At 42.6% G+C, this 23,670-nt stretch overlaps 1 protein-coding gene across 3 annotated transcripts in view; it reads left to right on the forward strand.

The window, feature by feature from the left end:
- The window catches only part of scara5 (scavenger receptor class A, member 5 (putative)), a 43,635-nt gene that overhangs the window by 15,242 nt on the left and 4,723 nt on the right, over positions 1–23,670 (forward strand). For 2 of the 3 annotated variants that reach the window (XM_035420638.1, XM_035420639.1), the window contains 5 exons: positions 9,091–9,759; positions 12,666–12,746; positions 13,509–13,616; positions 17,351–17,416; positions 22,058–22,246. In XM_035420638.1, coding sequence (XP_035276529.1) covers positions 9,091–9,759; positions 12,666–12,746; positions 13,509–13,616; positions 17,351–17,416; positions 22,058–22,246 — 1,113 coding nt within the window. Of the gene's footprint in view, positions 1–271; positions 370–9,090; positions 9,760–12,665; positions 12,747–13,508; positions 13,617–17,350; positions 17,417–22,057; positions 22,247–23,670 lie in introns of those variants that run through there. The other variant, XM_035420640.1, reaches the window with a different exon arrangement.

Raw genomic sequence — 23,670 nt, forward strand, 5'->3', positions numbered from 1 at the left:
AGATACTGGCAAAACGTACAGAAATAGATGTGTTTACTGATAGCACGAAAGTATTTATCGTACTGTTTGTTTAGAGCGACAGTTTATACATGGTCGTCCTAATCCGGTCTTGAGAAAAGGTTTTCTGTAAATGTATGTCACTCGGCAACCGCGTTGGAACCTCCTCGCACAACATTCCGAGCCAGTCCCGGTTGCTTTTCCTTTCTTCTCTCTAAAAACCTTGTCTAATTAATTTTGTGTTGCATCAGCCCCCCCTTTGTGTCCAACTCATTACGGTGTGAGCAGAAACCCTGTTCTTTCTCTAGAAAAACCCAGCTTCTATAGGGTCATTGAGAAGTCATGAACAGCAAAATCGTGGGCACTCAAACGGTGAGTTAAATAGCACATTAATTAACATTTGAACTGTAATTGGTGTGGAGTACCAGTAGGAGGCCACGTGATTTATCACTGCTGTAATGGCCTGCCTTTGTACACAAGCTTTTATTCAATACAGTGTGCCCTGTTGGCTGTTTATTGAAGATGTTTGGAGAATTTAGCTTCGACAAATGAAGGCGCCAAATTGATTTCCTGTGCTATATAAGGAACCTCGATCCCACAACCCCCCTGTACAAGAGGCATTGTGAAGTCAGCGTTCATAGTCATTTCTGTATATCTCTAATCTCTTGAGCCCTCACTGGTTCCCCCTTCATGCGCCAAGACAAAGAGAAGTCAAGTGGTTTAGAGGCCAGGAGTCATTCCTCTCACCACCCCAACCAAGCTTCTTCTCACGCTGTGTACATTGTTCCAAGCGTAAAAAAGAATTAGGCTGACATAGAATGTACTGCATGTGAACTGCAAAAGGCAAAAGGAAACAAATTCTTTAAAAAGAAGATTTTAGCAATGTTATTAAAGGCTGGCTGGCAAAAACACACCAAAAAAATCAAATGTTTGTCTGTAGCATACTGACAGGGTTTGTTCTGAACGTCACACGGTGTTGCAGTGTTTTTTCAAAGGGTCTTTTCAAAAAAGGGTCTTTTTTAAAAAAAAAAGAGGTCGTAGTGATTTGAGCGCTCTGTTCGTGCAGAAGAGAAAACCCTTGGCTCACAAAGGGAACGGCATGTTATATAATTGCAACTCTAAATGTTCCTGTGTTAAGTCCAGAGTTAATTAAGCAGCCAATGCTCAGAGACCACACGTTGGGCCGTGTTTGCGGTTTTGCCCCCGCAGTGTTCCAGACCATAAAATTAGGACGCTGTGCAAACACGCAAAGTACCAACATTGCCGTCGGGGGTTCTGCCATAATTTTCAAACGTCTCTCGGAGGAATGATTTCACTGGAGAAAGAAAACTAATCATGCTGTGGAGAAGAAACACAAAATGGATGCCTACCTGCTGAGGACTGTCTGGATCGATGGCTAGCTTGATTTATGAGAATGTTTGAACTTAAACCGGCTAAGTTTGTTTCTCTTATTCTGTAACTTATCCCAGCAATTTTCTGCTTTGTACTTTTGTGGTATCCTCTTATATTTGAGTGGGAAATAATTCATCTATTTGTTGTAATCATTATGTTTACTTACTGTTTCCTTACTGTGTTAAATAAGAGATAGCTTATGGCTCCCAGGAGGACATTCTAAAAACGGAAACATGACGATGAACCTGAAAAGTTGTCACGGTGAACAGACGTGTCTTAATGAGCCATTAAGCAAATAATTAAACGTCCTTTTGAAGACGGGATGTGTCTCGTAGACAGTCCTGAGTGCTGTGAGAAGAAGAGAGCAGGTGGACAGAGCCTTCATCCAGGCTTCTTTAATACCGCCATTCCTTGCGGCGAGGATGAAACCTACCGACCGCTGCTCAGAGAGGATCGCTCCCCGACAAGTCAATTCCCACCTCAGCGTGAGGCGCTCTTTGAACTCGGCTTCAGAAAAGCGAAGCTAAATCAGACGGAGCCGGACGGGCTTCGCTGGCATTTCGGCGGCTCGGAAATTCCTCCGTTCCCGGGCTACGGGCCCGTTCCTTTGTCCCGCCGCCCTCCTGCCTCCGGGCACCGATAAACCCGACGGCGAGGCCTGCTGCGGTGGGTCACCCTGGGGTTTGATTGGCCCGGTCCTGACGAACCGTCGAGACTCTCAGTTATTCACGTGCGCGGCCCAATAATTCTGTGATGGCATCTGTCTGAATTGTGTATAAAGGTTAGCCCTGAAACAGGAAATTAAAGGGAGCCTCTCGTCTCGTCAAGAAGGAAGGATCGCGCATTGTGCTTTCTACAGAATATACAGTTTTTTTTATGGGGATGGTAATGAAAACCGATCCCGCCTTCTGTATTTTCTTCATTCCGCTCCGATGGGAAAGCTCCAGGTTCCTCAGGCCTCTGGACAATGCGCCAGGCATGAATCATTCCCACCAAAACAACCGGAGCTGAGACGTCCTCCAGGAAAACCGGACACCTTGCCGGAGATCGCACCCTTCGGGTTGCCATCTCGAGGCAGGAAGCTCCGCGCCTGCCACCATAAACAGAATTTGATGCGGCCGATCCGTGCCAGAATGCGGGGAACCTGGAGCGGTAACAAAACTGAGTTTTTTTTTTTGTTTTTTTTTAAAGGGTTTTTCATTTTACTGTTGCTGTTCCTCCCTCTTTAAAAAATCTGGCCCGGAGGTAAAATAACTGGTTGCCAATATTATCTGTGTGCATTTCAATTACGCACACTTCTAATGTCTGTGCTGTTGAGACAAATGCTAATGCTAAATTTGTGCTTCAGAAATCTCTGTGGAAGGAAACAGTGATTTTTTTTTTAACCTAGAGCACGGGTGGTATGGGTTTTTGTTTTTATTTAATTTGATGAGATGCTGTGACAGGAATGTATGTTTATTATCGGATACAGAAAGCTGAAAACCAGAGAGGGTCACAACCCCCATATGGAAGTGGGAGATTAGCTCTGGAATGCAGACACGAAGCCAAATGCATTGCATTGAAAACTTTGCTCTCGACTATTAATTTCAACAAGATGTATGGCCTTGCTATCTCACCCCAGGAAATGATTCTGCTCTCACCACTATTATTATTAATTATGGTTAAGTTGTTCACCATTATTGTTTGCTGTAGAAGGGAGATCAAAACAGTACAACAGTATTCACCACAAACAGGGTTCCCAAACCAATGACTGGTGATAACTAATTTGGTGGCGTTGTATGGGAAGCTGTCATTTACAGAATGACACACACGTACAAATGGCTTTGATCTGTATATAATTTTTTATGGAAATTCAAGGCCAAAGAAGGTTGCATTAGCATTTAATGTTGTTACGCAGACAATGAGAACTGCATGTTGATGTCTCCCACTGCTAGACTACGTTTATTGGTACCCAAAGTACAAGTTAATGCTCTGTTAAATGAGAGCGTGACTCAAGAGTTTGGTGCAATCCCATAATGTGCTCCAGATGACACACACGCGTCACTGGTGGCGCTGGAATAACAAAGGAAAAACAACATCGTCTGACGTCTTTTCTGGTGCTAGCTGTGGACCGATCTTAGAAGAGTGAATGGAGTGGCTTTTCAAAGGGATTAATTACATAATCAGACTAAATATGTAATATGTGTGGAATAGATTTTTAGACATATAAATGATCAATGAAGCATTTTATTTGATATATTGTTTTAAGCAGTTCATTCATTATTTTGTCATTATCATTTGGACTTCAGCCGTGTGCCGATAACAGTATTTTAAACAGACATTTCCCTTGGCTGTCAGTATCGCTATAAAATTCAGTCCAGTTTTCGGTTGGGCCCAGTTTTGGCCGGACCCGTGGAGCTGAATCAAAGGGAGGCCCGCATCCATGGGCCCGACGTCTCGGCTGGCCTCTCCGCGACAGAGCTTTCTTTGTAGGTTGACCCATTGGCAGACGCTTTCCCCCCCAAAAACCTCTGTTCCTGCATGCCTGGTGTGGGCGGGCAGGATCACGTGATAACCCAGTGGCGTGGGATGCCAGAGGCTCTGTGTTGTGGAAGCCAGAAGAAGGGCGGCCCTCTTTGCTCTCAGTGAAACAAGACGGCCATAGATCCCGCTCCGCTGCATGGCGCTCAGCTGGGGGACGAGCTGTCCGTGCCGTCAGCGACCGCTCGTGCGATTGCAAAAACACTCACTGTGACATCATCGGCCAGTAATGGGGTCAGGATGAATCACTGTGTTTTTTACCCACGGGCCGAGATTGCCGCCCAGGAAAAAGAATGATATATCGGAAAAAGAAAGGACGCTGGGCGTAGAGTCACATGGGTCTTTAACGAGATCTTCAGGTGCAGCAGCATCGGGGGACCTGCTTTTAATCAAGCCCAATGACAATTGTTCTTTTTCCTATCTTTCTTTTCCAAATTGTGCTGACTACACCTTGTTGATGTGAACTACTTGAAATATTTCTATCTTGCAGATGCAATGAGCAGACCTATGAGAGGTCACCCAGTTAGGCAGGCCTTAGCAGCCAAATTTTAGAGGAGGGACCAATGAATGTCTGGAGTGAAATATTGTTCTAAAAAAATTCAGAGCCCCATCCACAGCCAAACTCAAAGCCCATCCATAGCTCCTAAAGGCATGCACTAGGCATTGATCTGCATGGTTCTTATTTGCCATGATGTGCATTTATCACACTTATGCAATGCCAGTAGATGAGATATGGTGACTGTTGGCCTGACAGTTGTCCACAAACATGCAGTTGTATATTAAGAGTGAGAGTAATAGGGAATAAGAGAGCATGTTATTCCACTGAGTCTGAAGGAGCTATTTGTGGCTTTGTGGTTTTGGAATTTAATTATCAGGCAATGTTTCTGTTCCATGTCATTGTTAACTTCTGTTTACTTCAGCATGATGCTACCCGAAACGGTAATCGTTTGACATGACGTGGGTGAATCATAAAGGTTGTATGAGTCTGCAGTCACACACACATCTTTAGATGGTGTTGGGCTTATGACTTATTTTCTTAGCAGACCTTTTTATCTGTAGGAGCTTGCCGTGTTTTCAATTTTGCATCCGACTCACTCCAAAACCCAATTATGTTGTTTTTAAAGTGCCATGCCCTCCTGCAGAGCTAACACGGAACCATAATTCACAGCTATTACTTCACATTCCTTCAGCAGACACAGAAGATTATCCATTGTGACTTAAAATGTTAGAGATATTCATCAGGCGTGGGGTTGCCATGCTTTAACCATTACGCCACATTATTCAATTATTACCCACATCATTCATCCCATGTCAGCTGTCCTTGTGTATTTCCCATTGGAATCAATCCTGGTTCCTGTGAAATCCTGTTGTTTGTGGTTTTAATTCGACAAAAACAATGACCATGACGACATGCGTGCAAAGTTGTTTACACTGTAGCGTTCCAGCAGTGCCTTCTGGGTGATTTCGCCACATTTTGAACAACCCCTCCTTTAATAATGGGCACAGACACTCAATAAACAGCATGTGTATGTGTGTGTGTGTCCCATGTGAATAATATATTACAAATGAATATGTTTCCAGGGCCCTGTAGGATAAATGTTGATTAAAAAAGTGCAAAAAGCAGCTGGGGAATGCATGGAGAATTACTATATCAGCAGATTAATGCAGTCGTGTTACAGGAGTGTAAACACAATGGCGCGGCATGACCCTCATGGACATCGCCTGTCAGCCAACCAGCGTGTAATCAGAATTCCTCCATTCTCAAGAAATGGTCACCAAGAGCTTAAAGGAATACAAATTCACATTCTTCATATTCATATTTCACAATGTTAGTAATAAAAAGTACATTTGGCGTAAGAGATATTAAGATTAAGTGATTTAAACACCCAGGTTGTTTTTGACTCCGTGGCCTAAGGTCTCTCATGGTATTAAATACAACATGTCTGGATTACTGTCGCTGCTACCCACTGCAATGCTGCTAACAGTGACATTAGTCCTCTGCTGGGGACCCTATGGGATGGCTATAAGTGTAGTATGGGACTGCACAAACCCTTATAATGAGCCTCTCTCTCTCTAGCATTTCATTTGGTCTTCATAGTTAATGATGAGGGCGGCACATTTTAAGATTGCAACGAAGGGCCCAAGGTCACAAATTGTGTATTGTGAGCCTGTGAGAGAGATGTGAAATAACTCCAAGGCATGATATTGTGGCACCCCCTCCAGCTCCAGAGAGAGAGAGAGAGAGAGAGAGAGAGGGAGAGAGTGGGTGAGCGAGAGAAAGAGAAAGAATGAGAGACAGAGAGAGACAGAGATGGGGGTTGTTACTCTTTTTCTTTCCCCCCTCATTTCTTGGTTGTAGGGGCCTGTATGTCTCATTACTTTTGCAACAGTAGTTTACTTGTCTTGCAGATAAAGCGCATTTGAATTTGAGAGACGGACAGAGTGAGAGAGAGATGTCTGTGTATGGGAGAGAGATATGATATCTATGTGATATTGCAGTAGTTATGTCATATTCATGTCATGCTAATGTATCGAATTGTAATTGAATTGAGAGATATCTAGAAAGTGAAAGAAAGAAAAAGTATGCTTGAGAGGGACAGAGAGAGAGACTGAGAGGGAGAGAGAGAGAGAGAGAGAGAGAGAGTGCGGACATTTCACGCCACTGCAGCAGCGCCTCCTTCTGGAATAAATGAGTCACTGCAGGACGCGGTTTCTGGTTAACGGCATGGCGCACGCGCGGCGGCCTGTGTACACCGACCTCCTCGCAGCACGGGACTCGACCGCCATCGAAAACCTCCAGGGCTCTCCCAGCGCACGCAGGTGCTCTGCACCACTGCACCACTGTCAGCCTGCCAGGGCCTCCATCTTTACTCGTGTTTATTGTTCATACGTGCCCCTCGTTAACTGAGAAAACGGTCCTCCGCCAAAGCGTTCCCAGTTGCACAGGCAATTAACATTTTCCCACACACTCCCCCTCCCCCTCCCCAAAAAACATACACAGGGTTGTCCAATTATGTGTGGAGTAGTTGGCAGCCTGTCCAAATCTTGGTGTTTATTTATTTACTGTCTGATCCAGGTCATTATATATGTGTGTCACATTGATTCCTGGGTAGGTTGAGCTTTTGTGGGTGTTTGTGTACAGGCTGAGGAGGTCACCTCCACAGAGGTTTGTGTAGGTAGCTTGGGTTAATAATAGGGTGTCTTACAGAGACTCAAGCCCTGGCCACAGCTAAGCCATAGATGGAGGCAGCTACATGTCTAAATTCCTTGCTGACTAGCATACAAGCATGCATGTAAGAAAATCGGAGAAGACGATTTTTTTTGCGAATGGCTCGTTAGCCGGAGAGACGCCGGGGAATAATCAGGACCACGTTCAGGTGGGACGTGAAACTAAATAACAGGAAAAAGGAGGGCGGCTGGGCCCACATTTTTCACCCCGTTCCCGAACAGTGGGAGAGCAGCATCTGGTCCGGGACGCGCAGCCGACTCGCACCTGGAGCCGGAGCTCGGCTTGCACCGTGACACGCCGCAAGGACCCCGAGTGCCAGGACAGCAAGATGTTTCGGGAATACGGAGAAAAAGGACTGCAGGCACGGGGGATATCTGCTTTCACACGGAGAGCCCATCTGTTTCGGGCTGCGCGTGAGAACGTCGCTTCGAAAGCAGTCGTCGCCTTTCACGCGGTTTTTGCTCGTGGTCGTAACGCCTGTGCGCTATTAAACTTTTTTAGTTGCGTGTCAAGAGATGCAGGACCAATGCAAGGGCATGGCCTGGTGATCCTCATTCATGCTAAATGGGGATAATCATTGTTTCCTGAAGTTTGCAGCAGGTTTCCTGAGAGTTCAGGTTGTCTCCAACAATGATGGATAGAACATTAAATTAGTGCTGACCTTTACCTACATGGTATTTGTTCTCTTCCAAGAATCCAGATCTTTCCCTCTGCTTAATTTGCCCTGCTGGGAGAAAAAAAAATCCATATGTTTGATGTGGTTTTTGGCACAAACTCCACTCGGTTTTAAACTCACTTTAGAGTGTAGTTCTCTGGTCCCAGAACTCTGATTAAAAACAATTAATAACAACTTGTCTTATCTGTAGTCTTATAGCTTGAGATAGAGGTGAATGTGCCGGGAAGTAACACGGTGGCCTGTTTTGCATTTCAGTGCAGTTTTCTATACAGTTTACAGTATAACCAGCCAGTGAGAATCTGAGTTTTTCCTTAAAGGTTGTTTTTTTCTCCTCATATGGAAACAATCTAGTGAGAAATAGTTCATACAACACATATATCAATAGGTAAAGAAGGTATGGACAGAAATGATCACTGAGGTGGGAGTCATTTCCTTTTGTTTCCTCTGCACTTATTCTTTTACTTAGTTTGAGAAACCTTACATGTTTTTTTGACAAAAGGGTCTCGTGAAAGTATATCGCTGAATGGCGTCACCACTGAAGGGGGAGTATTTTGTTACGAACTGTCTTCTGCCAACTTTTTTTTTTTTTTTGCCTTACCACACAACTTTTCTACAGCTGAGCACGAAACTGAAAAGCCATGTGTCCTAAGAGAGTCGCAAGTATGAAACAGATTGAAATGTTTCCCGTACAACAGCAGAATATTTTGACAACAGAAGTCTCCTCCAGTGAGACCGGGTTTTACCACAAAGAACAGTGCCCATAACTGTTGGAACTATAAAAAAAACAGATTTCAGTCATGTTGAAAAAGTTAAATGTTGCTCAAAGTTCTTTGTCGTCGAAGTTCTTTGCAGGCTAGAATCATTACAGATCCGTTGTAATTAACTGGAAAAAGTTGTGGAATGCACATCAACATCATGATGAAAATCTGAAACAGATTTAACAGATTTTTCCAGATTTAAGATTTCATAATTAACTTTTTGCCGTGCAATAAACTGGTTGGTGGTTGGATAATGGTGTGAGAGAAAGCATACATTCTGTAAAATCATGTGTGATATTTATGGAACTAAACATGCTCTTAGCTATCATAATAACATGTCAGCTCAGTCCCACTGGACCAGACCAGTTTTGGTTAGTATACGCTGTTTATGAAGTGGGTAATCCCTGGATGTTCACCTTTTGCCTATACACTCTGTATCTCTGTTGTACCTCCAATTGTCACTGCATATGAAAATAATGACAACTAAAACTCAACCTCTTCATCTTCTGACCCTTCAGTTTCCAGGTCACAGGCATCTTCGGAGAAGCAGGAAGCAATGATCGAGAACGTGACTCAAATGGGCGAGAGGTACCGGGAGCTGCAGCAGTCCGTGGGCCAGCTCTCCGGCCAGACCGACATGCTGGAGAACATATGGAAGCTGGAGAACCTCTTTCAGAACCACTCTCAGACGCTGGTGCAGCTGGACCTGGCGCTGCGCAGGCTGGAGCAGGACGTGCTCGGCCTGCAGGCCCGGTCCGAGGAGACGGCCGGCTCGGTGTCGCGGCTCGCCGAGCGCGTGGGGGGGGCGGACGCCCCCCCCGGCCGGCAAAACGCCAGCAGCCTGAGCGAGGGCCTGGCGCACGCCGTCACCTCCCTGGAGACGCAGGACGCCCTGCTGAGGGAGACGTCCAGCCAGGTGGGCGGCCTCAGGGACAGGCTGGAGGACATCGGCTGGACCATCAACCGGACCTTCTACAGCGACATCAGCATCCACCACCTGAAGATCCAGGACCTGCAGGTCCAGATCAGCAACGTGACGCAGAACGCCAGGACTATGAGGGTGGCGCAGGTCCACATGGAGGAGCAGCTGAGGAACGAGATCGAGATCCTGAACACCATCACCGAGGACCTGAGACTGAAGGACTGGCAGCAGTCTGTGGCTCTGAAGAACCTCACTCTCATAGAAGGTGCTCTCTAGCCTGCAGAACTGTCTTTTATCAACAGACATTATACAGTACATACATTGCAATACATTACCAAGACAGTCATTATTCAGCTGACTGTTCATTCATTATTGCCCTTGAACTAAAGGAAGAGTAGACATGATATATTTAAAGTTCAATATTAAGAGTTAAGATGCTTTCACGTTTGTATGCACATTTGTCAGTTTATTTATGGAAAAATCCAAAGAGGGCAGTTGTCTACATTTCAGAACATGAATGTTTAGATCTTGTCTACTTTAGAACTACTTTTTTCCTTTTTCTGACAATGCTTACAGAGTCACAGAAGACAGATCTGCTGTCCTGAACTGGAATGTCTGAACTGCTGTAGAAAAATCTGTGGTGTACTGTTAGGGCGAGTCACAGTGAGAATAGTTAATATATGGCTGTATAATCATATATAGCCCTTGTGCCAAATTAGGAACTTTGTGTTTAAATTCAGTATTTTTGGGGTGCAGGAATGATTATCTATTCAGGCTCGAACCAGTTGCCAGATAATTTTAGCTACTTCCAAACCACAGAACTGAGCCTTGTCATTATTTCCAGTGAACATCACATTTGTTTTTCATTAAGCAGTGCTTTGGCCAGCGAACGTGCACACCTCACAGTGGTACTGTAACTTGTGTTACTGGCGTCGTGCCTCTCCCTGTTCAAATGGCGTTTGCTTATATTTCATACCTTCCAATTTGGACAGGGCGGACTGCTGCTAGTTCAAGCGAAAAATACATTCTAAAAGTGCATTTTTAGATCTAAAGACACATTTTAAAATTGCAGCTAATATTGGGAGGGTTTAAACATGGAAGCAGCACAATTGTAGGGCCTCTTATCTTGATTAAATGTAACGACGTCCGGGAAGACATGTTTGCTTTTCTAAGTCAGTCTTTACCACAAGCTCTCAAATTCTCTGTTCGCAGCCTTTTCATTTCACAGTAATTTCAGAGAGATCAAAAAGCCTTGGCAACCAAAATATTTTTGAGATGTTATATTTTTTTTAAAAACCCTCACTGTTTATACTGAACTTCCTATTCCATATTGGAAACAGCCCAGGAAAATACTATACAGTCCGTCAAATTGTAATTGGATTAATAGTTTGTCCATAGTGAAAAAATATATGTGGTTTCCACCACAACTTAGCCCTATGTTAGCCCTATGTAAGTTATGTTTTCCAGAACTTGTTAATCAGGTTTATTTCAGTTTTTCAAAACTTGCTTTGGGGGTCAAGTTTTTTTTAACATGAGGACAACATAGGTATGAGTGTGTGTGCTCTGTGATGGGTGTATTGCCTTTCACCCAGTGCATGCTGGGATAAGCTCCTGCCGCCTTCCCCAGACCAGGAATAAGCAGTGTAGATGGATGGACAACTTACTGTCTGAACACATAGCTTTCAAGTTATACATGTGTTTTCAGAATTAAGATATCTTAATTGAAGTATCAATAACATGTCTGGAGTATTGATTCATAGCTCTGGTTTGAGCTACAAGCCATGTGATTGATTTGCCAAATTAATTATCCTCTTATTTTTTTTTATTTGACCTATGATGACAGAGAATGTTCAATATTCAATACATGATAAAGAAAGGCCTGTGTCGCTGAGAATGTACCTCTTGGCTAATGTGCCTTCGATTGTCTGGGGCTATTCTGAAATACATTAGCTCACTGGCCGACCGCCACGTTGAGTTTATTCCATTTTAGACTACACATCGCAGAGCCAAAAAGGTTTAAGAAATATTCAGCGCAATCGAAGGATTCAAATTGATGTCAGAGATCCCCACAGAGGAAGTCTGTCCGACTCAGTTGGGCTTGAGGAAAAGCAATGGGCCAGGAGCTCCAGCACCTGACGTAGGCCCACGAGCTCGGAGGTAAAATGATGGCATGCTGAACAATGGCCAATTCAAATCACTGCTTATTTTCCCTTTCCCCTTTCATACATAGGTGGCTGGCACAGCCTCACAAGTCAATAACAAAAGCAAGATTTAAAAAAAAAAGACACTGCAAAATTCCTCCTAAATAGATCTTTCAGAAAGGCGTACTTGCCATCCATGGTCAAAAAGAGAGAGACACTGCAATGGTAAATATATGCATTTCTGCAAACAAGGAAATATGCATTCTTTAGAGCCATTTGCCAAGGTTTGTTGTTAAGCCTTCACACTTTAACAAATAAATCCAATTGTCTGCTAAACTGGTATGGGAAGAATGCAGAATGAGACACCTATTGGGTAGAGTCTCACTTTTTAATCTCTAAGCCTGACGTTTTTAAAAGTAGGATTAAGCCCAAGTCAGTTATATTACTACATGACGTTTCTTTTGGCAGATGTTCTTGTCCTGCTTACAATGTAAGAGTACATAAGTGCATTAATTCAAGCTTTATACTTGTACACGTCCCAGAGTCTACGCAGTGTTCCATTAATTCAGTATTCAGCACCACACCCTCTGGTTTATGAATAGCTCATATTAATAAGAACCGGGTTTCTCTTATTTTTACGCAGCAAATCGACAACAGCCCTAGAAAAGTTCTCTATCAGTAGATCTGTGCCTCCTTGGCTCCACAATATCCAAATGCTCCTCATTGTAGTGAGCCCAATCGAAAAACAAACGCAGTGAGGTCTGGTCAGCTGAAGCCAAGTACAAGAGACAGCTGGGGGTGTCCCTTTAATATCTGCTCTGCAGGAGTCAGATCTTTTCCTGAAGCTCAGCTCTGTGGTCAATACTGATGCAGTTTGAATGTCACACACCCAGGAAATGGCAATGTAGTCTGGTATCACTGTTCGAAAAAACACTCCATGGAACATTTTGTTCTAGCAGTGAGGTTTTCTTTATCCTTTCACTGTTCAATCACTAAAAAAATGTCTCTCTCTCTCCTGTTTGTCATCAAGGGCCTCCGGGACCAAAGGGTGAAAAGGGAGATGTGGGGCCCCTAGGGGACCCAGGATTACCTGGCCTGCCCGGGATTGCAGGTAACTGTCATTTCTACATTTGGTCCACCTTAGTGATGTCTGACTAAATAGATGTATAATAAAATCACTGTGCTCACCTTCACTTGGTTTGGTGCATTAAAACTAGTAAAACAAGTTCAAATGAAGAAGTGAAATGATTCACACAGAAAAATTGATTTTTCAAGCTTTTAAAATTCACCTTGTATGGTTTTTAACATTGTTTTGCAAATGCAGAGTACAAGTCTTCCTGCAGGCGTGTACTCTGCGTTTGCAAAACAAACAAAAAAACAATAGAAGGTGAACTTGACCTGCTTATACTTCAAGATGATGAGGCCCTCCCCGAAGGGTCACAAGGAAAGAATATTAGACTTCTCTCCCCAAAGATGGGATGTGGTCATACGCTCTGTGTAAAGTTCCATCCCTCCAAACATTTTTTTTTTGGATTGTTCCAGTGAATTACTTTTGAAAGCCATTGCCAAAGTGTAAAAAAAACAGCAACCATAATCTTTTAAACTATGATGTTTCCCTGTTTGCTCATAATATCTCATGAGGCAGCAAAGCTCCAGTTCATCTTAGACTGGTGACATGTAGCATCACTCCAACAGTCAGCATTTCGTAGAAGGTCTGCTAACATTTGACAGCATTCATAGCATGGGAACTCATTTACGGTAGTTCTCTGTAAGACAGTTGCAACGGTTTGCGTGTTTGTTATTTAGCACCAGATACAGCATATAAAACTTTGTATGAAAGCAATTGTGATGTATCGGTGTTGCTCGTTGTCAGGGTTCCCCGGGGAAAAAGGAATCCAAGGTCCACGTGGTCTAAAGGGCCCAGCCGGAAACGGCGGACTCCCCGGGACCAAAGGTGAAATGGGACCCAGAGGGCCAAAAGGTACGCTTTACATTACAAGCAGGCTCCTATTGTGTCATGTGCGTGACTCTAGAGTCCACGGAGTCCGCCCACCTTCCACATCCACTTCCCTGACCCTGCTGTGATAGAACACAGGGTTGGAGGCCATTCCATTTCAATTCAGTCACTTCGGGAAATTATCTGAAATGGAATCCATTTAATGAATAATCCTCATAGAATGTTTATGGACATTTCTCAATTCATTAATGGAACTTCAATTAATTGCCTGAACCAGAATGAAAGTGACCCACGCTGTGACAGTGTGCTGCTGGTGCTGCATGCTCTTCGTAGACACATACACATTGCTAGGTGGACAATATGGAGGGTTAAGGTGCTCTTGTAGTATTTTTTATATTTTTTGTTTTTACATACTGTATTTTGTGTTGTGTACTGTGATTGTTCCTTTAAGGTATGAAAATGGAAACCGAATGAATTCCCCTAAAATAGAATCATGAAGCATCATTTAACTTGGCTTGGCATCCCAATCAAGCATTGACTTGTGTTGGTTTTTTTTCTGGAACACCAACATCAATCATTCCTCTCAGGCAGCCTGACCTACTGCACTGATTCAGTGTTGTGTTTTTTCGGGTGAAGAATGTACGGAAAGCTACTCACCAAGCTACTGATAGCACGTAACACGAAAATACCTTGGATATTTATCAAACCATTACTTGGGAGACATCTAATGTTTGTCCTCTCTCACAAATGGTTCAAAGCGGTGCGCCTAAGCTGATTTTGTGATGGTTGTAACTCAGTACAATGGATCTTTTGTGTTTTTCATGGACCCCGAGCGTGTTTAACATGCAGCTGGTGTGGATCAGTTTAGTTTGGCCGAGCTGTCACTTGGTGAAGTCCCAACCCCCCTTGAGTGAACAACGCTGAGCTCGGATAAGGTTCTGCAGCTCGATGCATCTGCAGCCCATCCCGGTTGATCTATACCGAATCCCGCAGATTATAACTCAGGAAAAAGAGGCTTAAAACAAGAGCGATTAAAACAACAAAGTCGTTCCGCCTTTCCGCGAAGCCTATTAGCCTCCCTAAAGCCCTTCAGTGGAAACGGAAAGATTTGGTGCCACTTCTAAAATACCTCTCCAAACAGTCATTTTGTTTCCTTTCCTGTGATGTATTTTAAGAATGGGTATTTGTAAAATGTATCCCGACCACTGTTCACATTGTGAACAGAGGATGTGGTCTACCGGCTACAAGACCAAGCAATTGGTGGTTCTTCTTGGGTGCCACGTCTCGTGGGTTAGTTCCGGTTTTAGAAAGGAGACATACTAATTACATCCCCAGTTAAATAACAGCCAATTGAAATGTCCATGAATATCACTTTATGGCAACACCAGCTGTCATAAAAAAACATTGTCGACAAAAGCAGTGCATCGCGCCACATTCTGAGGTTTTGGAAGGGTTGGCAGTGTGGTGTAGTGGTTAGAGAGATGAACTTGTAACCAGAAGAGCACACTTGGGCAAGGTACCTAGCTCAAATGTCTTCGGCAAATGCCAGCTGTGCAAATGCATGTGTAAAATATAAGTTACGTAAGCTTCCTGAGACAAAGTAATCTGCCAGTCTAGTAGACAATGTACTCAAATGACTGGCCAGGGAAGAGGAATTCAGAGAATTCAGTGGGAAGTGTGTGCTTCAGAACCTGAATAAAGACCCACTACTTGGTGAAACAAGAGAGCATTCATGTCTGTACACAGATGCACAGACCAGGGAAAAGAGGCGCAGGTCATGACTTGGCCTGCGCCATAAAGCCAAGTGACTTTTGAGCCTTTTTAGCTTTTGAGATCCTCTGTAGTGCTTTACCTCCATATCGTACCAGGAAACCTGACTGTAGCACTGGTTACGAGGCTATTTATCTTAACTGAAAAATGATCTTAAGAGTGTAAGGCTATGAATGAGGATATGTAAAAAGTAATGATTGCCGTATGCTATTACATTTTTATAATTATGGCACAACGTATTGTTTTTCTTTGATAAAGGCCAGCAACAAAGATACGGATACAGGTCATTGAGTCTGGAATGCATCTGTTATCTATTACAGTGGGTAGATATGTCAAGGTATTGTGGAAAAAGCTAAGAAAAATTAAATGTTTGGGTGGTATAATTGATGTCATTTATTAATATTTAAATAACCATTTAAACAAAACATGTTTTATTTTGAAACTCTGGCAACTACATGCATATATTTTTCTTGGTATACTACTACACTTTGTAAAAGACAAAACAATGATGTTGTTGAAAACAATGATCTTGTTAAACAATGATCTAACTTGTTGAAAGTTCAGCCCAATTAAATGTGCCAGCATTCTGATTAATTCATTTTTCACATTAAGCCCAGAATTAAATCTCTGGAAAACTTTACTTCTCTTCCATTGCAGGACGTGATATTTATAGTAAACTGTAAGACTCTTCCAAGTGAAATATAGTAATCAGTAAGAATAATGCACAACCACACAATCACACACCCTCATTCTGATATTTAATCAACATAAAACTGACTGTTAAACTGTAAAAGAAATGTTGGTGAGTGACTGCTTTGAAAGCTCACTGGGATTCAGTCCTGATAGGTTCTGTGTTAAATTGCCCATGGCCCAGCTCTATGGCTGAGTCTGCCCTTTGTCTATGGAGAATATGATATCATGACCCCGATGAAGGGTGTGATGTGTTCTCTTGGAGAACAAGATCAGCTGCTCATATTTTACTGCCCGTACTGAAGGGAACACTGTAGTTTTTGTAAAATGATCATTACACAAGTCTAATTAAGTGTTTTTTTTTTGTTTTGTTTTTGTTTGTTTTCTCAAAACATTTGAAAAGTAGCACTAAAGGAAGTGTCTAGTGTGTGGTCAAGTCTTTGAACCTCAGAAGACAGATTTTTAGATTCCTGCTTTGCCCAGCCAAGCCTTATTTAGGGTTTGTTTTGTTATATTTAGAATAATACTGGGGAAGTTTATGTGTATGTGTGAGTGTGTGTGTGTGTTTGTGTGCATGTATTGGTATGTGCATGTGTGTATTCAAAGAAGTCTCTCTTCAGTGCCCCTTTCCTCTTGCAAAGGAATATCATTGACTTACAGAAAAAGTGTGCCAATATAAATTCGGTAGAAATGGATTTTGAAAAGGCTAACTCAATATATAGTTACAACATATGTACTCAACGGCCAGTAAGTAGAGTGCATGTTTGAAGGGGAATTGACTGTACCATATGGCAATTATATTGTAATTGACAAATATGAAGCATAATGACAAGGAAATAACATTCCATTTGTGGTTCCCTCGGTGAATATCACAATGATAAAATGCTATATTTAGGAAATTGAATTTTGAGTTGTACAAGTGCTTCCCCTAATTTAACACTTGAGGTTGGTAGGTTTAGCTTTTTTCTCAGTGTGAGGGTGACTGCATTAGTTTATATTATATTACGGTAACCTTGAATGTAGCCCTTCTCCCATGTCGGAGCTGTGATTTGAAAACCACAAACCATAGCCTAGGTTTAGCCCTAATCCTATCCCACCCGCAAAAATTCACAACAGAGCATATGGTTATGGTTTCAGAAGTTGAGATTAATGAGCATCGTGGGAGACTCTGTGTATAGCAGAGGTCTCAGAGGTGATCCTTCCACGCATAACTGTCACATTTAACAGTCTAATCAACCCAAACTCGTTGTGATGTCCATTGCGCATGTTCTGATTTGTAATGTTCTTCTGTTTTCAAGGTGAAAGAGGAGAAAGGGGTCAAAAAGGCGACAAAGGAGATAGAGGGGTCCTGGGTGAAAAGACAGGTAAGCTTGTTGTCTTAAATGTGCAATTGGTGGCGTTGGGTGCCGATGCATGTAAAAAATCTCTCACAAGAAAAACGATGCACATTATGATTCCCAAGGACACATGCTAGTCTCACACTGATGATGTCACAGTTGAACTATTTTGTGGGGCAGTAGGGGAGGTACCACATGTATGAAACCAGTAAACAAGCCCCAAGGAATTCCATTACCCACACAAGCCCTGCCTGGCCTGGAAATCAGTGCTTCCATCCTTATTTTATTAGGACTATGTTTGAGGGCACTTTGGAGAACCATTGAGGCACGAAACCTTACTTCCCAAACATTACCAATAAATACATTTTCCTCGTGTTTTTGAGTGAGGGGATACAAGAGCACTGAGTCCTGTAATTTTCCTTCATGGCTTAAATTTAACACCCTAAACAGATCTAATTCACCTGTGCTTTACAGTCCAGGGAGTTCATTACTTACGTACATCGATATCTAGAGGATTTTAAAGATGCGTTTCAGAGTCTCAGGCAGCATGGTCTGTAAATATAGTTTACAGGAGAATCGACCACAGCAATGAAAATTCCTTGTCAAAAGTGCATGCTGGACTTGGGAACTCCTTTCTTTGTAGACGAGCAGAAATTCCTTGTTAGGGAAAAGCAATATTTTTTTACACAGATGTGTGAATTTTGATTTGATTTGTTAGCATTCCCCTCAGTGACTCCGTGTACCTGCTGTATCACACTGTTCTTTCACACCTTTCAGTGCATGTCTAACCTGACAGGCGAATTATTTGAATAAAACCGAAATGTGTTTTCACGTAGAGAAAGAAAGCAAAGGCGAACCCCCAATTTTTCCTCAGGCTGGCGATGCTGTGTTTTCTCTATGACATCATTAGAACCATTTTGGTGTGATGAAAGCTGGAACTCCGTTCTATATATGTGACGGTTCCAAACATCTGAAACATATTTTACTCTATTAGGTACAAGGAAAGATCACTGACTCTAAATTTGACGTCCTGTGATTTAAGGGGATAGAGGTCTCTTTTTCTCCATACGAAATTGATTCCATAAGTGTGGGCTGTGGCGCTAATGGTTGAGTGGGTGCTGGACTGTCACCAAAAGCTCTGGGCCCCCCTGCGCCTATCCATTCTCAAAGATCACAGGCTCTCAATCTCCCAGATCTCACTCTCTTCTTCATTCATTTACCTTTCCCCACTAGACTGACATCTATAAAGTCGCGGTTGACATCTGTACAGACAAGCGTGGAGTCAGACATCTACACCCACCTGGACAGCATGGCAGATTGTAAAATGGGCCTGCATGAAAGCTTAACCTCTATAATATCAGCTAGCATTGCCTTAGCACCGCCCACACCCTCCCACCCTACCCTCTACCCCAACTTCGCCCTCCTCCAACGGCCCCCGCCCCATCCCCCCACGCATGTCCCGTTTCAAAAGTTGGCTACCTGACTTTGATATAAAACATCAAGCCCCTAAATCAAGCCGGGATAATACTGTAATGTTAAGCTTTGAGGTTAAATGCCTGCTTTTGAATAGACATGGCTAATGTTAGAGTACTGGCACACCAACAGAAAAGTCTTTTCCAAGTTCAGAACACAGTGGTTAACACAGTTTTCAAAACATAGAGTTTAAACAAAAAAAAAGAGTCTTTGCCAGATGTGTTGTTGCTGTTCCCTCGAACTGATGCTTGTGCGAAAGCTTACAACAGAATTCAGCAAAAATACAGCTATAAATTACATTGTGATGGTGCTCAGCAATAATTCTTCCTTTTTTAATGATTTCAAAAAATTGATGGAGGGTGGCAAAAAAATTATAAATTCTGTTAAAAATCCAAAATCAATATGTGGTTGTGTATGGCTGAATTAATAGCTAATGGAAGTTACAGATATATCTAATACAAATAATGAGGTAACTCTTAAGCAATACTTGATCTCTGAAATGAACGTAACGCAACACACTCTCCACACTCGCGTCCCAGGCAGTAAGAACATTGGGAGAAGCTCTTCGAAGTCTGGCTGAAGCTCTCTCTAAGAGAACTATGTCCAACAAATGGTTTTTCCACAGGACATTGAGACCCACTATAGGCTCAACCCAGCTCTTAAGGAAAGCCTTCTTGGCGGCAGTGGATCATAAACAATGCAATGAACTGAAGGAGCCCTGCTTAGAGAGCCTTCTTAGAAAAGTGCTTTGGATTCATCTTAGAATCATCTGTCACCAGTAAGACATCTGGAGAGAGGGGGCCTGTAATATTGAGCATGTGTACAACGTGTTGCCAGAACTTGGTTTTTGGACACTCCCAAAATGTACGTAAATATTTCATGGATTATTTTTAAGATATTGCCATCACGGGTTTCAGAGCTTGATCCCCTGGGGCAAAACCATTTCTCTGCTTTTCGTAATTTAAATTTTACAGCTGAAAGTATGCAGTGGAATAATCACAGCTGCTAGGCTGTCAAAAGTGAAATTGCTTCTTACATTGTCCAGAAACTGAACTGGGCTTGACAGTTCTTAGGAGATCATGTTACAATGCAGTATAGTTATATATGTCCAGTGCCTTGGCAAAATACTTTTTTTTTATAAGTTAAAATTTTCGCATATATATCAACTGTACAATCCATTATTCTTACATGTTTTATAAGTGATTTGTATTTGCCGCTAATTCATTTGAACATGAAAAGTTCAATGAAAGTTTAGTGAAAGTTTAATTTACTTGCAACAATGCGAGTACCTCTTTTTAAAGGATCAAAACATCATTGTTCTCATACAGAGGATTCTGGGTAGAGAATCAACACGGTTCCTTTAGCAACAGGGCCTTCATTTCAGATCTACCTTCCTTTTCATGTACATTCCTTTTCAAATTCTGCGCTATTGTGGCCTTTTCGGGTTGAAAAGGTCGGCCTCCGACTTTCAGTCCTTCCATGGGAGAATGTCACTTGTTTTCTCTGAGGGGTGTTCGTAAACACACAGATTAAGAGGGAGCGCCCCCTTTGAACCGGATTTCATCGCGCTGGCCAGCTGCCTCGACGAATACAGCCCAGTGCAAATAACAGTCAGCTGGCAGAGAGAGCGGTTGCCTCCACCCAGCTCGTGAACCGATTGCTCCAGCAGTTATCTCCTCAACCCAAAACGCTGACACAAAGCACTCCTCAGGGACAGATGCTTTCCAGGGCATTGTGCTTGAAATGGTTTTACTTAACCGTTGCACTTTATAGTACAAATACTAATACATAATAATGTAGACTACATTGAAAAATGGTTTATGCAAGCCAGTAGGTAAGTAAAACATTTTTCTTGTAAATAAAGGCAAATATTGAACACAAAACACACTTGATGTTTGAATAAAGCTTATATTTATGATGCGATATGACTGAGTATTGAGATTGAAACATGTAACATATAAAGGCTAAGATGATACTGGACACAGGTTCTCAGCAGTCTTCGTTCAGTGTCTCTCTGCTCCACAAACATCATGGTACCTTGACAGTGTATTGAGCCATACAACAGCAAGATGTCTTTCAGTCATCCCTCTGACTGCAAACGTGGAGTGTAAATCAATCCCTCTTACTCTCATTTACACAGAATAGGTGCATTAATCGTGTCTTTCACTGACTGGCTCAGTGGCTCAGATAAATCATCCCTTGAAAGTCGCATTCTTGAACGAGTCTGCAGAAATCCACACCTTAAATGAAGATGACGGAACCGGTTGTCTTTCCCAATTACCATGACACATTTTTAACATCAACCCTGTCATCCTGGCCTGTCACTTTCCTGATTGTTCCTAATTGGTGCTATTTTTTGTCATTTTCTTGTGTTGTACTTTTTATAGCCTTTGCTGCTCAGCATTAGCCTTCCAAGATGTTTACCTAACAGTAGAGTTAACCTGAGTTGGCTCCAGCAGTACAGATGAAAGACTTCTGAGCGGCTAGAGTGATCTCTTCCGAGAAAATGAAGGTCTTCACTTCATGTCTATGGGGAACATGTGTTTCCACTCACCCAGATGGGCTTCATGTTTTGGGCCAAGAGCTAGCCTGCATCTGTGACATATTTACGCAATGTTCTTGCACTCTTTTCAGGCTTTATCTTGTAGGGTTACATGCATCTGTATTCTGTGTAAACCCCCATATCATGAATCTTATAGTTCAGCAAGTTAAGCATTTTGATTAGTATATTTTCCAACAACTCAGGCTCTGAAGTGTTACACCCTTCCCTAACCTTCCCTAACAAGTCTTAAAAAGTGTACTTGACTCTTTTCAATAGTATTTTAAGAAGGTCAATGAAGACCTAGGCATATGACACCCTAAGTGATCACACTTATATGATTTTAACAAGCATTGCGTAACGTTTTCCACAAATTATTCGTTTTCGCCCCCCCCCCCCCTTTTTTTTGCAGAAAAGTAAACAGCAACTTAAGCCACTTCCACCAGCTGTAAAGACACATTTTTGTCTCATATAACATAACCATACGGACAATGTTACTATTCACATTACATTTTTTTATTAAGCAAATTACAACAAAACACAAAACAAACACACAGAACCTGCGCATACACACACCGTTTAGCAGGGAGTGATCTCTCCTAGCCTTACCGTGTGTGTGTGTGTTTCTGTGTGTGTGTTTGTTGCGTGTGCCACAGTGGAAGAGACCCTTCTGAGGCTGGTGAACGGCTCCGGACCACACGAGGGACGGGTGGAGGTGTTCCACGAGAAGCGCTGGGGCACCGTGTGCGACGACGTGTGGGACAAGAAGGACGGCGACGTCGTCTGCAGGATGCTGGGCTACAAAGGAGCCAGGGAAGTTCACAAAACCGCTCGGTTCGGCCAAGGTGAGGCGCTATACCTTTTATTACACCATTCTCACAAGCCTTTGTTCACTGTTATATTGATCAGTTTTAGAACTACTGTCTGATTTTGGTACACTCTATTGGATGCGTCCAAACCCAAGTACCCAATTTGGATTTGCACAGAACATGCATGCACAGAACCAGGTGATAGAATGTAGACTGAACACGGTACCAGGTGATAGATTGAAGACTGAACACAGTACCAGGTGATAGAATGTATGCTGGATCACATTGAAGGCATTATTCACATTTATCTCCAGACTTCTAACCACTTGCCAGGTGACATTTTTGCCAGATGGCTATGAAGCTTGTTTGAATCACAGGTGCATGAACAGGTTAATTGAAAAACTGTAAGATTAAATGTAAAATAATAAGAAATGTTGCATCGCCGTAGCCCAGCGTTCTCACATGGGTGGTCCCACTAGCTTGCCGATATCCCATTAATTTGCCTTCACACTGCACTGGGTCCAGGAATGTGGAATCAACACAATGTTCATGCAGCTGCCACCCCCGTCATCTGCAGTTTCCGTGCCAACAGACTGGGTCTCCTTTGGTTTCATCACTCGGTGTGAGCTCATATACATGAAAAATCACAACAGGATCTGCTCTCACTACGCTTAGTTTGAGTGTGAGATCCTATGGGGACATTCTGCTGCGGATATTTGAATTTGACAACCACTGCCAGGACGACTTGTCCGCTTCACCTTATTTAGACTTTACAGAGTGTTTAGAGTAACTGGATAACACATTAATGGTTCCCTGCCAAAGTATACCATTCTCTGTATCCATCATCAGTGATTGGCAGTGTTTTGCTAAACGTATGTCTTGCATGACTGAACTGAAATGTACGTCTTGACAGTGCCCCATCTATATTCTGGATAGACACCCCTTTTAATATAAGTCGTAGTGCGGCTAGCCTGATTCGTTTGATAAATGAGGCAGTCTGAAAATATGTGATGAGTTTCTGAAGTAAATCAAGCAAATCCTTTAAAAAATATCCATGTCGCAATCAATCTTAGCAGCTGAAAAGGTCCACTTGAACAGCTGCAGTTTTAATACTTGACTGTGGCCCATTTCCATCTCATAATCTTGTGGGCCTGTTCATATTTGTGCTGCAGACAAGATGCACCAGATCACTTTTTTTCTGTGATCAGATCTGGTCTTGTTCAAAAACATACAATAGCCGATGACTACTAAATGGTGGTAACTGCCATTAGCATAGATGTTGACATTGGATGTACCAAATTACATTTTAAAATTCCTGGTATTTCAAATAAAATTTTGCTGCCTTTCGCTGTTCTTTGAAGAGAAGTAATGGTCATATATCTCTAGTCTATATTTGGATAAAGTATCAGGAGATTATGTGCTAAAGTGTGAGATTTACCACTTCTGATGCCCTTTCCATA

Source organism: Anguilla anguilla, chromosome 6, assembly GCF_013347855.1.
Source record: "Anguilla anguilla isolate fAngAng1 chromosome 6, fAngAng1.pri, whole genome shotgun sequence".
NCBI classification, from domain to species: domain Eukaryota; kingdom Metazoa; phylum Chordata; class Actinopteri; order Anguilliformes; family Anguillidae; genus Anguilla; species Anguilla anguilla.